The 15,381-nt window shown below is 31.5% G+C and overlaps 1 protein-coding gene across 6 annotated transcripts in view; it reads left to right on the top strand.

The window, feature by feature from the left end:
- The window catches only part of LOC127880500 (pleckstrin homology domain-containing family G member 7-like), a 335,878-nt gene that overhangs the window by 166,349 nt on the left and 154,148 nt on the right, over positions 1–15,381 (top strand). For all 6 annotated transcript variants that reach the window (XM_052427798.1, XM_052427796.1, XM_052427801.1 and 3 more), the window contains one exon: positions 4,177–5,092. In XM_052427798.1, coding sequence (XP_052283758.1) covers positions 4,177–5,092 — 916 coding nt within the window. The remainder of the gene's footprint in view (positions 1–4,176; positions 5,093–15,381) is intronic.

Genomic DNA, 15,381 nt, shown 5'->3' with positions numbered 1-15,381 from the left:
TAAGACACACTCTTTATAAATTTGATTGGGTTGTGGGCATTTCAAACTTGCGATATAAAAAGCTATAACATAATTTTGAAAACTGAGTTGCGTCTAAGATTATACAACAGCGAACAAATTCTAGCAGTGCCTTCAACGCTTTGATTTTAGATGCATTTAACCTCATTCATAACACGCCCACCCATGTTGCTTAAAACAGTTTCAAAATCCAATGAGATCACGTGCCTTATCTGTCTATTGGTATCTTAGAGTATCAGGAAATCCAATGTTGTGACACATTTGGTAGCTGTTTATCGTGTTTTTTATCACGTTTCCTGTAATTTTTTAATGTTAGAGATACCTTTTTTTTAAATTATTTCTGCTGATTTTCATTCCTTATCCAAAGCAGAATAATAAAAATACATTATCTTTGAAATGTCAGGTACATGTTATTTTGCAATGCTTGGTGTTGTTGTTTGCTATTTTTGTTCTTGTTTTTCTTCACATTTACTTTAAAAAGGATTATTATTATTGAAGCAGGTGATGAGAATTGAACATTTATAAATGCTCATTTCCCTTATCAAAGCTACTAACTTGTGAAAAAAGGGATGTTTGCACTAAATGAGGTGTTAACAAGAATTATACAAACCACCATTGGATTTACGTTTCTGGTTGGATATTGCTATGGCAAAAAATTACATGCATAAACTTTCTCATAATAATGCCATGTCTTAACCTTGTATGTACGTGTTAATAATGATGCAGACAGCTAGTACTTAAGTACAGACTCATCTCTGTCTCAGCTATTTATAATATAAATTTAAATAAAAGTCTTAAAATAATCTTTTGAAATGCTTATCATTTTTTCTTAATATTAGAACTTTAGTTTATGTTTTTTAATTTAATTTATATTGATGTCTATCACACTATCTTTGCATACATGATTATCACACAACCTTGAATAATTAGTAACGGAGTATATAATGGTGTGAAAAACATGCCAATATGACACAGACAGACAGACAGACAGACATAGTTTATTCAGACTTATACAATAGTACATCGTCTTAATACTAAAAATACACATCATATTCTGTCACGTGAATGCGAATAATAACATAACATTATATAACATAAAATCAATACAAATAAACATAATATATGGTAAGAACACATAAGTTCTAACGAGGGGTGGTAAAATCTATTCAACAGTATTATTTAGGATTGTATTTCTTACAACTAGAGCTTCTTTTATATATTTGCATACATTGGAAATTACTAATCTATCACAAGAAACTAATAATTTGTGAAATTTATACACAGATGGATTAATATAATATGTATTACTTATATATTTTTTTCTTAAATCGATGTAACATCGGCATATACATATAAAATGATATTCGTCTTCTAAATCAGTGTCATTACAACATAAACAATAACGTTCATTGCGTGGAATATTGTGTTGGGCATATCTGCCAGTTTGAATTCTCAACGGGTGTGCAGAGACTCTTATTCTTACAAAAAATAAACGCAGACGCCTAGGAAGTAAGTCCAAATATTCTTCATATTCATAAGAGGTTTTAAAAACTTTATACATATCTAATACAGGACTGCTATTCAGTTTACCATACCACTCTTGTCTAAAATTGTCAACAAGTCTACATTTGAATTCTCTAATAAAACTATTTATTTGCACAACATTTGGATTTTCAAATACATAACCAAATCCATAATTATTTAACATGTTTTTTACATGTGAGACCCAATTTGTAAAACCTTTATTACAATCGTTTAAAGCTTGTTTGTAAACAATTTGCATAATAATATTTTCACTGGTTAAAATTTTAAACCAATATTTTATAATTTTTACAAACCTGTTTACATACAATGGATATCTACCTAATTCTCCATAAACAGCAACATTACATGTATTTATTTTAACTTGAAGTAATCGTTTGCAAAATTTTAAATGTATGCGTTCAATGCCATCTGACTTGTTAAAACCCCATACTTCTGCGGAATAATTTAATATGGAACCCACAAAGGAGTCAAACAACTGACATAATATTTTTGGTTTAATATCGAAGTCATGACATTTTATCAACAATGTATTCATGGCTTTAAGGGCTTTACCAATCAAATGTTCTTGGTTTGATTTAAAACTTCCAGTATAATTTAGTACTGTGCCTAAATAATTAAAGTTATCAACAACTTCAATATCATTACCATTGCATGCCCATTTTTCATTTTGTTTTAAACCTCCTCTCTTCCGAAACACCATAATTTTTGTTTTAGCAGTGTTTACATTTAAACCCCAAGAATTGCAGTATAAATACAATCTATCTAAATGTGACTGGACTTCAGCAGGTGACTTGCCTAAAATGGCCATGTCATCAGCAAATAATAGTAAAATCATCGTAATATCATCTATACTCAAACCAGAATTAATGTTGTCTTGTAGGTACAATTCAAGATCTTCAACAAATAAAGAAAACAAAATCGGCGACAAAACTTCACCTTGCCTCAGTCCAACCGCATAACTAAAATAATCTGAATAAGATGAACATGATTTAACACGCGATTTAACATTTGCATACATATCCTTCACTATTCTAAGCAATTTACCTTGTATACCAGACTTAAACATTTTCAACCATAATGCATTGCGGTATATACTATCAAAACATTTTAACATATCGACGTATATAACATACAAACGTTTATTTTCATTTAAATAATTTTGAACAATCGACATCAAGATATAAATAGCATCAACAGTTGAATATCCTTTCCTAAATCCGAACTGAGCATCCGAAATAATAGTGTTTTCGTTGCAAAACGTTTCAATGCGTTTGTTTAGGATAGTAGTAAATAATTTTGAAAAGCAACTAACTAAAGTAATGCCTCTATAGTTATTTACATCATTAACAGCACCTTTTTTATGCAAAGGGATTATAACACCTTCTGTCCATTTATCGGGAAAAAAGCCCGATACAAGAATACCGTTAAAAACATCGCACAAATGTGCTGACAATATATCACTGCATTCAAGAAAATATTCATTCAAAATACAATCAATACCTGACGATTTATTTCGTTTTAAACGTTTTATTGCATTGTTAACTTCTTCGACAGATATAGGTACGTCAAGTTCTGGAAATACAGAATTTTCTAAGTTAAAATTATTATTTAAACAAAAATCTTCTGCTTCATAATTACAAAAATCAGACTCATTGTTACTAAGCTTTTCGAAAAAATTTGTAAATTCTTCTAAGGATATTTTATTTTTTGTGGAATTATTTTTTGATTTGAAAAATTTCCAAAAATCTCTTGGTTTGTGTTGTCTTAAATTTTCTATCTCCAACATTTTTTGCCGATAGCAACATGCTTTCTTCTTGCGGATTAAGTCTTTATAATACCTCTTACTTGTGCATAAACGTTCTCTGTTTATATCTGATTTACTTGAGTTAAAAATACGTAAAGCGTCATTGTACAAATGTTGTGCATTAATGCATTCGTGATCAAACCAATCAGCATTCTTTACACCGCTATTTGCACGGAAACTAGGATTAGTTTTGTAAACACATGTTTGAGAGAATAACGGATCAGCAACACTGCGGATTGTTTCAGTAAATCTATTTAAAATGTCATTAATTGACGCTCTACTTGAACAATCAATATTTTCTACAATAGAATTAAATACAGGTAACAGACCATTCTAAATCACAAGTGGTTTTATAGCTTAATCCAATTTTCAGAGTCAATATTTTCATTATTGTTACTTAATTTGCCACTGACGGATGCGATCTGTGTCATAGATAAATGGATTTTATTAATACATAAAAACCTTATTTAATGTGACCAAGTGTTATACTGCGTGTGCATGTGTGACTAAAATCTATTTTGTAAGGTGTTTTGAGTTATAATTATACTAGGAAAAAAGATAATAATAATAATTAAAAATAGAAATAATTATAATAACACAAATAATAATAATAATTGTTGATCATAAATATTAGAATTTTATTAATGTTTTTACTATTTATAAATTATTATCCTACACTTATTAACATCATAATCAATATCATCATCTTGTATTATTGTTAATCATCGTAATAGTTATATTCACAGAACAAATTAAAAAAATAAATATTTGTGTGATGTTATGTTTCAACTTCACATTATGTGTTTCAGAATCACCCGACAAAGGTCATCTGAGTGAAAGCTGCCCATCCCCACCTCCTAGGAAACACCGAGGTCAGGGTCAAAGGTCAAGGTTACATACTGATGTAGGTCACGCGAACTCACCACGTGACAGTGCAGATGAGGAGCATGGTTTAGCAGACGGTCGTGATGCGGGAACATTCGATGATAACGTCACTGCACGGTCTCCATCTCTGAGAAAACGGGACACAATGATGCGGCGGTACCATTCGGCAATGACCTTGCCCAGCGGGAAATCCCAGACAAGCCTGAAAGCCCAGACGGATATGAACAGAAACCATATATGGACTTCTAAGGAGAGCGTTTTGGCTGCAGACAATGGCTATTATGAGGAAAGCACAATATGTCGTGTCAGTAGACAATATGATCGCTCAAAGAGTGTTCCGAATGGAGGTAGGATTTCTCCCAATGGTAATGGAAATTCAGGTGTCAAAGGGCAGAATCTTTGTGAGGTCGACATTGTCGGGGAAAGTTATGAAGCCAGGTTTCCCTGGCAGCGTGACATTTCTACTCAGTGTAACATTCTCGGTTATCGTGACAGCATTAGTAGTAGCAGCTCCACAACTGAAGGAGGCTGCTCCACCGTTTCTAGCGGGATTTACGTGGACTGCCAGAACTGTGACAGCCACCATTCACCTGTGGTCTCAAGAAGGCAGTCAGCAGAGGCGGTCCGCCAAAGATACATCCCCAATAGAAATAGGCGGCCAAAGTCAATGACGTGTATCGAAACTGGGAAAATAAATTCAGAAATGAACTACCAGGGCAGTGGTCATATGCAGATGGAGTCTGACCCAGTTTTGAACAGGAAGCGGATGCCGCTGATGGTTTCCGAGGACCCTGGCTCCGTCTCTGATCTGGAATCCATCTTAGAGAACCCTAGTGACAGGTAAGATGTGGTCTCCATTTCATGGTGCCGATTTAATGAACCATAATTCTTATTTCACTAAGGTGTTGACAAGCAATTTATGTGTCTTCTACATGTCTGTAATTTTCTAACTCCCATTTCTTATTTCACCAAGGTGTTGAGAAGTTGTGTGTCTTCTACGGGTCTGTTATTGTTAAACCACCATTTCTTATTTCATGAAGGTGTTGACAAGTTGTGTGTCTTCTACGTGTCTGTTATTGTTAAACCCCCATTTCTTATTTCACGAAGGTGATGACAAGTTGTGTCTTCTACGTGTCTTATTTTGTTAAACCCCCATTTCTTATTTCACGAAGGTGTTGACAAGTTGTGTGTCTGTTATTGCTAAACCCCCTTTTTTATTTAACAAAAGTTCTGTGTCTTCTACGTATCTTTTATTAGTAATAACGTGTTAACTTGAGCTTATTTATTCATTTTTGCTTTTAATGTCCATCTTAAAATTGAGTTTAAAATAGTTCAAGTTGTTTTTATGCCACCGGTAGGGTGGCATATTTTTATGCCACCAGTAGGGTGGCATATTTTTATGCCACCGGTAGGGTGGCATATAGCAGTTGAACTGTCCGTCAGTCCGCCTGTCTGTCAGTCAGTCAGTCTGTCAGTCCGTCCGAAAACTTTAACATTGCCCATAACTTTTGCAATATTGAAGATAGCAACTTGATATTTGTCATTTCCGTTCTGTGTGACAAAAAGGTTAAAATTCTAATAGAACACAAATACATCTTTTTATGTACTATGTTTTCCTGGAAAATAGTTTACTTTCTGTAATATAAATACTTCAGATTATGCTTAGTCTTCTTACATTTCAAATTGTTTGAAATTATTTTAAATTACACATAAATTATAATTTGATTTTCAAGGTATGCAAAATATTTTCTAAGCCTATATGTTTTTTTGTATTAATCATATCTTAATACAGTTTAGTTAGTTATTTTAAACTTAAAATAAAAACTGTTTGTAAAATTCAATTTTTAGTTATTTCCCTTTATGTTAACACACAATTTTTTATTTATCATTCTTAAATTCTTACTCTTACAGTTTTGATTGAATCTTCACCAAACTTTCTTGAAATATTTGTTGAAATAACTAAGCATATAAGAAGTTTTGCCACTTGTAATAATTAAACAATGCCAAATTCCCTGTTTCTCTTCTTTTTCACTTACAGTTCAATCTTCATCAAAATTTCATCAAATATTTGTTTACATTAAATGGAAGCCAAGTTTGAATTATAATCCAAGTAGCGCCAGTCACTTCAGACTTATTGCCTTTGGTTATACAAAAAAATGTTAAAAATCGTCTGTTCAGCTCTCTTCTCTTTTCACCTTATCTTACCAAAATCTTCAAATATAAATGGGAATTGCTTTTGTTTACAACCTTGTTCTTTTTGTTGCGTTCCCATAAAATTTGGACCTTTTCACAGAATTTGGCATATATTGAAATTTGTCAATAAATGCTTTAAATTCATAAATGTAAACACTGGAACTTATTAGCTTCAGTAAAAAAAGAAGAATAAAGTCAAAGAAAGAAAAAAAAGTAATCCTCAACTGGGGGCAAATCACTGACTCTTGTAGTAAAAGTCTATCGCTTCAACCACTCAGCCAGCCTTGCTCATACAATAAGTGGTGTATTTTAAACTTTATAAAAGCAATCTTTGTAGTGTTGCAAAATATATAACGATAACTCCCAAGCTAAAAAATTATTTAACGTTTGAAGTGCTTTATAATTTTCAGGTTTTTAAATCATGGAAAGATGCATATAATGATATTTTAGAGCATTGGTAATTGTTCAGTATTACTGTTTCCTCGCAAATATCATAACTACAACAAAAAATATGCGAATTTCAAACAAATTTTCTCACTTTTGTCAATTTACCAAAACTTGAAAAGGTCCCTTTAAGGAAAGCTCAATATACCAGTCACAATGTTCTACTAGTGTATGCACGTGCGCCTGCATTATAATAATATAGTGTCCTTTCTGAGCTTTACCGGACTGCAAAATTCGTATTTCGTGTGCATTTAAAAAAATAACTTACCACAGATAGGCACAATAATGAGATGTGTTGAATTAGTAATGACTGTAACATTGATATTCTAAGTAATGTGTTTTGTCTTTGACAAGCTCTTTTTGAAAATATGCTCAACTTGTTGTGGGCAGGATGATCTAGCTCTATTTTATGTATAAAATGCAATCTCAAATTCTTCAACTCTTCCCTTGGACAACAATAAATTAGTGACAAGGGATACAGTTTCTTGTTAACAATAAGATATAAGATGTTTCTCGAATATTTTTTTTCCATTTCTTTTTATTTTAATGCATTACATTTTGAAACTGGCTCAAACTGGCTTAAATCCTTTAGGTTTTACTGCAAACAGCTCCTTTTTTTGTTCAGCTTCAGAAATGTATCATACTTTGGTAAAATGTCGGAAAATATCATGATAATTGAAGGCAATTAGCAGTGACTGTATGATTATTGACAATTTTCTTGGATATTTGGTCTAAACGCCACTATTTCATAAGAAGAAGTACAAGTTCATGCGTTTCTACGGTTTCAGCACACATAATTGGTTATTAACATTCAACATACTGTGTTTGTTTATGCCCTAAAGAGAAAGATGACCAATGGACCATTATTCATACTTCTTTTCAAAGGGGCATATTGAAAGTATTTAACTAAAATGTACTGACACATTTAAGTACATGGTATATTCTTGTTTTCACAAGAATGTATTTGCATAAAAAATATATTTTACGAATCAGTAAGATCAAAATATATTTGAAATTAGTCATTCATTAAACCACTTTTCTTATGATTCACACCATCTCTCAATGACAGTTGCACATGCATATACCGTACTACCTTAGAAGGCTTAGAATCATTGTATTAAATCAGCAGCCAGTTAAAAACATATGGTATGCGCTCTGTGAAAAGGGGGTTTAATGCATGTGCGTAAAGTGTCATCCCTGATAAGTCTAGCTGTGCAGTCCACACAGGCTTATTAGGGACGCTACTTTCCGCTTAAACTGGACTTTTGTTAAGAATAGACTTTCTTTGAACAAGAAAAACTCATAAAATCGGAAATTGTCATCCCTGATAAGCGTGTGCAGACTGACAAGCTAATCTGGGACAACACTTTATGCACATGCATTAAACCCCTTTTTTTCACAGAGCACGGCCCTTATATTGAAAATCTCCATTGTGGAATTGTTCACTTTTAAGTACTTCACTGTTATATATATTTGCCCAAAAATACCATCGGAAATATGTGAACAAAATATTATATTATAAATATTATTTTATTACTTTTCATAGACATAAAGTAATTACCATTAATCTTTAAAATGAATTTTCTGTAATAAAACTTGATATATTATGGCATATTTTATTACCTGCATTTGATATGCCCCTTTGACGCTATGCTAAATTTACCAGTAGTTGATAGTTGTTATTTTCAGAAAGCAAGTCAATTTCCATGTACTATTGACCAAAACAGTTTGGATTCAGAGGTGTTGAACAGTTTAGTGTGGCAGAATAATTTGGCTCTTTGTAAATGTGTGAATTTTCTTAATATCTGTGAATTGCTTTGAATTTTTTTTAATGAAATATTATGAATTCCATTAGTAATCTGCAAGATTTTAATTCAAGGAAGCAAATATGTAAAGCAACTATTTACAGAAAGGGAATACAATTAGGAGCTGAATTCTGTTATCAGGAACTGTGAAAGACTATTTTTGTTCAAACAGCTATCTTTGGGTTCCCTTTTGCCAAGAATGTTAATGTAGTTATCGGTACACTATATGTGTCGCTTTCTGAGAAAAGTGGGCATAATACCTGTGTGTAAAGTGTTGTCCCAGAATAGCCTGTGCGGACTGCACTTTCCGCTTTTATGTTTTATTTCGTTAAAAAGAAGTTTCTTCTACACGAAAATCCAGTTAAGGCGGAAAGTGTCGTCCCTGATTAGCCTGTGCGGACTGCAAAGGCTAATCTGGGACGACACTTTACGCACATGCATTAAGCCCAGTTTTCTCAGAACACGACTCATATGTTTATGAATGGTATATAGTTTTATATAAGAGTCTTGTTGACACATTTTTGTGTGTGCTTAATGTCATGAAATTAAAAATTTATTATAATAACAAAACAAAACCATAATGTTTCGTTTAGTTTTCAATAATTGTAATAAGAAGGAAATAGATAAATAGAGAATATTATGTGAGTTTGGGATAAAGATCAAGTTTATCATGCAAGGCTTAGTAGAACCATGGTAGCGCAAGGCTTGACGAGCCGTGCATGGTAAACTTAATCTTTATCCAAGACTCACATAATATTCTATTCATATTCTATTTATCCTAGGCCATCCTTAAAAAATTGTTTGTTTGGCATAACCCGACCCAGGTAAATTTTGGTGGGTAGGTAGGTAGGGATTTTATGTTTTTTTAATAATTTTTTTTTCTGACATTGAACTCCGACATATACCAAACTGAAAGGTAATTATCAAATAAAGCTCCAAGTCTTTTGCCTCTGGTAAAGATTTTTCTGCACCGTCCGTATCACCGCACGTTTATTCGTAAGTCTATTTTTTCAATAAATAACTTCGAAAATATAATACAATTGACGAAAAATACTTTATCTGAAAACGACAGTCCGAAAAATTGTACGCATTTTGCACATGAAATAAAATGTGCATATCGTTTGACTTCAGAAAATGAAAACAAGTAACCTTGCAAATACGTAATTAATATACTATTTGGTTGACATATTACTTTACAATAGCATAGTTTGTGAGTAAAAAAACAACAAAGTAATTATAACATTTTGATTTCAATCAAGAACAGAAAGGTGCAACATCTTCGACATGTAACTAATTATTTAATTATCATCCTTTAATTCAGATCGATAGTCGGTAGAAATTTGTAAAGTGATCAGCTTAAAAATAATTTATTGAGTGTTACGCTTCTTTTCATTTGCTTATTTTTTATACGACTTTTGCCATCGGCTGTTATATTGTAGGCAGACGACAATATCAACTGTGTATTCCATTATCTGCGCATAAATGACCCAATATTCCCTTGTCAAAAAATAACCCACTTTCATACCAAAACACACTTAAACCAACATAAAACTGTGTTTTTTCTGAGTTTTTCTTAGTGGAAGTTGGTTTTTGCTAATAAAAGTGAGTTTTATGTGCGCTAAACTGTGCTTAACTGAGTTTAAAGTTGGTTATTTTAAGAAGATGTGTGTTTAAGCGAGTTTTTTTCTGTAAGAAGTCGGTTTTTTGTGTGTCAAAAGTGAGCCTTTTTATTTATGAGTTGGTTTATGTGTGTTTAAGTGTGTCTTTTTGTTTTATAAGCGAGTCTTTTACAACAGAAGTTGGTCTTTTTTTAAACAGAAGTGGGTTTAAGCGAGTTTAAATTGGTCTTTTTGTTAATAAGTTGAGAGCTGCAACGAGGCTTAAAGACTCACTTTAACACACTTTTCAACAAGTTGGTCTTTTGTTTATTAATATAACTCATCAATGAAACAATAATTCTTCAACTGGGTCTTTGTTTGATGTTTATAGCCATAAATAATACAAGTCAATTGTAAAGGGGCTTTTTTTACAGCTTGTTTGCTATTGTCCCTATTGTACATTTGTGTGCTCCCCATAATTTTTAGGGAATATTGGATGAAAATGGCTCTTTCAGAACATCACAGGTGTACAGATGGACGACAAGTATCACTGACAAAAACTATAACAATGGTCAAGCTTAGTTTTGTACATGAAAATGAAAGAGTTTGTGTTTCACTTTGATTTTTTTTCTTTATGTTTATAAACAATTCTTATGATTGTTTTATGTCTTAATTTTATTTTTTTTAAACAATCTTATATGATTGTTTATATTTGTTTAAAACAGTATTTACTTGTTAAATCTGCATATTTAAATAATTATGGTATTGAAAACATTAGTTTGGAAATAATCTATTTATTTTTGTACATAAGTTATGCAAGATTTTGATATTTTCATATGATACCATCATATCCATTTTCTTAATTTGCAATAAAATAATAAAATGCCAAACATGACCTGTGTTACATAAACTGTCAACAAAATAACAAGACAATACCTAAAAACACCCTTATTTCACACCACTAACAATAAACAGATAACAATCTGTCAGGCATTCAGAGCTAAACAGGGTACTGATTATCTAGGGGTAGATAAGGCTACTGATGGGGTTTGCCTAGAGATAAGGCTGTGTGGAATGAGATATGAGGCTTTTGATTGGCTAGGAAGAAAACAACAACTTTTGAAAAACAAGCTGGTGTCAGCAATTGAATATTGAGCTTAATTTAATTCAGCAACATTAATATAAAGAAGTGAAAGACTTATAATGGTGAAATTCTGTCAGCATGAAGTATTGTGTGATGAAAACAATGTGTTTTTTACTGCAATGTGGAAATCAACAATAAGTTGGTTGGAAAGGAGGTTGAACTGCCTGTTGTTGTTTTTTGGAATACTGAAGAAAAGTTTTAACAGGTTTGTATTGTCATTTCTTCATCCCTTTTTTTATTTAGTTTATTGAATTAATTATGATGATCATTATCATATTTATGTATTGTCACTAGGAAATGTAAATGGATAAGTTATTGTATTGGGAGCCAGACAACTCGCCCCAAAGCCAACTCGCCCCAGGACAAGTCGCCCCGATAATCTGGACAAGTCGCCCCAAATATGTTGGACAACTCGCCCCAATCGAAAGACAACCCGCCCCAATTTTGTTTCTTATATATAGTATTATAGAAATTTTGTTCATATAAAATTTGTTAAGTTTAATGTATTCATATTCGTGATTATTGTTTTTAGGAAATGTAGTTGTATGATGTTTTTTTTTCATTTCATATTGTATAACTTTGTAATTCAATAATTGTTTACATACCGGATTGCTTTTAGTAATAAATTGTTATTAGCTTTTTTATGATTGTGTTTATTAAAATAAGCCCCATTTAGTTCGTCTTGTTTTGAAAACGTGTGAAATGTTTAACGTTTATTTTGACGGCATGCTTTCATTTTCTGTTCAAAGATTGTTTAATGAGACATTTTGTATGATAGTTTGGTTTAATTAAAGAATAATGGAATGTCTTTGTGTTAGTTATGTTTTGAAAACGTGTGAATTTACGAAAATTAATTAAGCTGGCATGCTTTCATTGTCTGGTCAAAGATTGATTAATAAGACAAACGGTATGACAGTTTGGCGTGATTAAAGAATAAATAAGGTAACACGCTTAACCAGACAACAATGCTGTTTGCAAAGTAATTATAAGGGCTGACTATATATAAAGAGGGTATCTGAATGAGCCCAAAGTATGTGTTTTGTTTGTGTCGGACAATACTATTTGTGACTTGGAATACGATTGCTATATAGTTGTGTGGGTTTCAGTGCATCTGCCATGTGTTCAAACATATATGTGCTTATTTGATGTCGGATACAATAATTTTCTAGTGTTAGTTAGTTTTGTGTTTGTGTTTCTGCAATGGCAGAAGTGGCAAATTGTATACATTGTGGAAAGACAGTTGGACAGAGGCAACGTGCTGTTTCTTGCGATGCCTGCGAGCGATGGCAACACATAGGCTGTGATTCTGGTAAGTAAACTTATAATATAATTATTTGTTGTGTCTTACATTTTTTAGGTCAGGCAGCTTTTGTTTTCCCATAAATAATGAATCTAAATTGTTGGATACTTGCATATTAACGGGTAATCAACCAATGTCCGTTAATCCGGTGACACAACAGATGTGTTTTACGACCTGATAACGATCATAAAACCTTTCAGATAAATGTCAGAAGTCACTGGACTGTTATCTTTGCGTTATTTGGGTGATGTATACCGCTTTAAACTATTGCTCATGGTGTAATATTGAATGTGTTTACAGTTTTTTTTACTTGTCAGTACAAATATATTTTAAACGTTTGTATAAATCCTTAGTATTGAACATTACTATCTGCTGAAATGATTGAATATTATGATAAAATGTGCATTTTATATTTATGATAAGAATTTACATTAACCTTTTATTTAATATCCTTCATGTATATACATAAGTCGCATATTTTGAAAATAATTACTTTGTCAAAAAAGGCGTGAAAACTCAACACTAAATAAAGAAATATCGTATTGTTTGTTAAGTGTATGTGCTTGACATATTTTTAAAACAGTATTTTGTTGTGGTAATTCTGACGCTATTGGTTATTGAGATATCGCTGTTGACAAAAAGCCGTTCAGTTTGACATGTAAGGTTCGTTTGTCGGGATATGCTAAACTTTAAATTGAAACAGAACCAACATATTATCAAATAAGACGAATACTTCCACCAATAATGTTTATTAATATTTTTTTCATAATTGATTGAGTTATTGTAAATATCGTACTCTATGTTGGCCTCTTCTTATTGAAAATGCGTGTATACTGCCAGTGTCATGCGAATATGAATCTTATTTCTTAATATCCACCTTCACACTTTATTATCGCCTCTAATTAAACTATCTCTATTTAAAGAACATATTACTGCGAACTTAAGTTTAGTTTACTTACGGAGAATGTTCTTAACATATTCGATGCGAGTTTAATATATGAGATCTAACTTTTAATAAACAATTATATATTAAGTTAATTATTTAAAAGAGATCTAACTTTTAATAAACAATTATATATTAAGTTAATTATTATTACTATTGATAAATAACATTTAAGCTTTCCTATAAAAAGAACATTTAACATTTAAGGATTCTTATTTAAAGATACTGTGTACGTGCTTGAATTAAATCTTTTTCTGCATTAAAATGTTCTAATAAAGTATAAATTTCAGATTTGGCACGAATCTTTGTATATTGATAGATCTTCTATTAACCCCGGTAGTGTTTATTACCAATTATTGTCAATTAGTGTAAATTATAACATCAATCAATATGTGTCATAAATAGGGCGTACCCGAGATACAAACATGAGCCGATGTTGTCTACAACAATAACGATTGCCACACTTTACCTTTAATTGAGAATTACAGACGTGTTAATCAATAAGTGTTTTCTATCAATTACTGTAATAGATAACATCAAACAGTAGGTGTCATACATATGGTGTACCCGAGATGTAAACATACAAGTCAGAAACGCGAGTCTTACACCCATATTGGCATTTTAAAATATACTTTTGACTGCTTAACTCTAATAACATGTATAACATATAAATAAAAATGTGTCCTTTAAAGATACGTTTACACATGTGTATAATTGTTATAAAATATTCATCCCATATTGTGAAAGTTACTGTGTGTTTGTAATGTTTTACCATTATTATATTTTTTAAATGTTTGATAATATTCATCATTTACGGACCAAATGCCTGCCTGAAAGTTGCTAGATTGAATTGAAATAAATTATTGCTCATTTGTTTTTTTTTTCTTCTGATTGTTAGAAATGTTTCAACCATTGTGTTTAAAAGCTTGTTTCTGTGTGAAAGTTTGTGTTTAATTATTACGGATGTTTGAAATGTTTGATAATATTCATCATGGCTCATTACAACCTGTGTTTGTAATGTTTTAAAAGTATTAAAGATGTTGGAAATGTTTGAAAATATTTTGTGAAAGTTTGTGTTAATTATTACGGATGTTTGAAATGTTTGATATTATTCATCAAGGCTCATTACAAACTGTGTTTTAAAATTATTTTTAAAATGAGTTAATAAATGGAAATGTTTGATAATATTTTGAATTGTCTTTTCATTCATAAATCTGTGTTATTTATTTCATTTAATATGCTAAAATTGATGCTTTGTATGTTTTCAATAAAAACAAATGTTAGTATCGTGAGTCTGTAATTGTTATTGTTATAAATTATGAATAAAATTATGAATATAACACATTTCTATTTTTATTTTTTTCCCCATGTATTATTCGTTTTGTGTATTCAGCATTCCTTTTAAAGTCAAAAATGTTATTTAATACATTTTTTTCACAAAGAGTATTATATATATGACAAAATATTTCGTTGCACGCTGTCATTTAATTTGGGGCGAGTTGTCTTTTATTTGGGGCGAGTTGTCTTTCGATTGGGGCCAGTTGTCCAATATATTTGGGGCGACTTGTCCAGATTTTCGGGGCGACTTGTCCTGGGGCGAGTTGGCTTTGGGGCGAGTTGTCTGGTAACCATTGTATTGCAATTTAAAGGAAAAAAAACACAATTTGAAGCAAAAATAGATAAACTTGCACATGAAAAAGTG

Source organism: Dreissena polymorpha, chromosome 5 (genome assembly GCF_020536995.1).
Source record: "Dreissena polymorpha isolate Duluth1 chromosome 5, UMN_Dpol_1.0, whole genome shotgun sequence".
Lineage (NCBI taxonomy): Eukaryota > Metazoa > Mollusca > Bivalvia > Myida > Dreissenidae > Dreissena > Dreissena polymorpha.
Note: the sequence above shows the minus strand (reverse complement) of the source record. Positions and strands in the feature narration are given on the sequence as shown.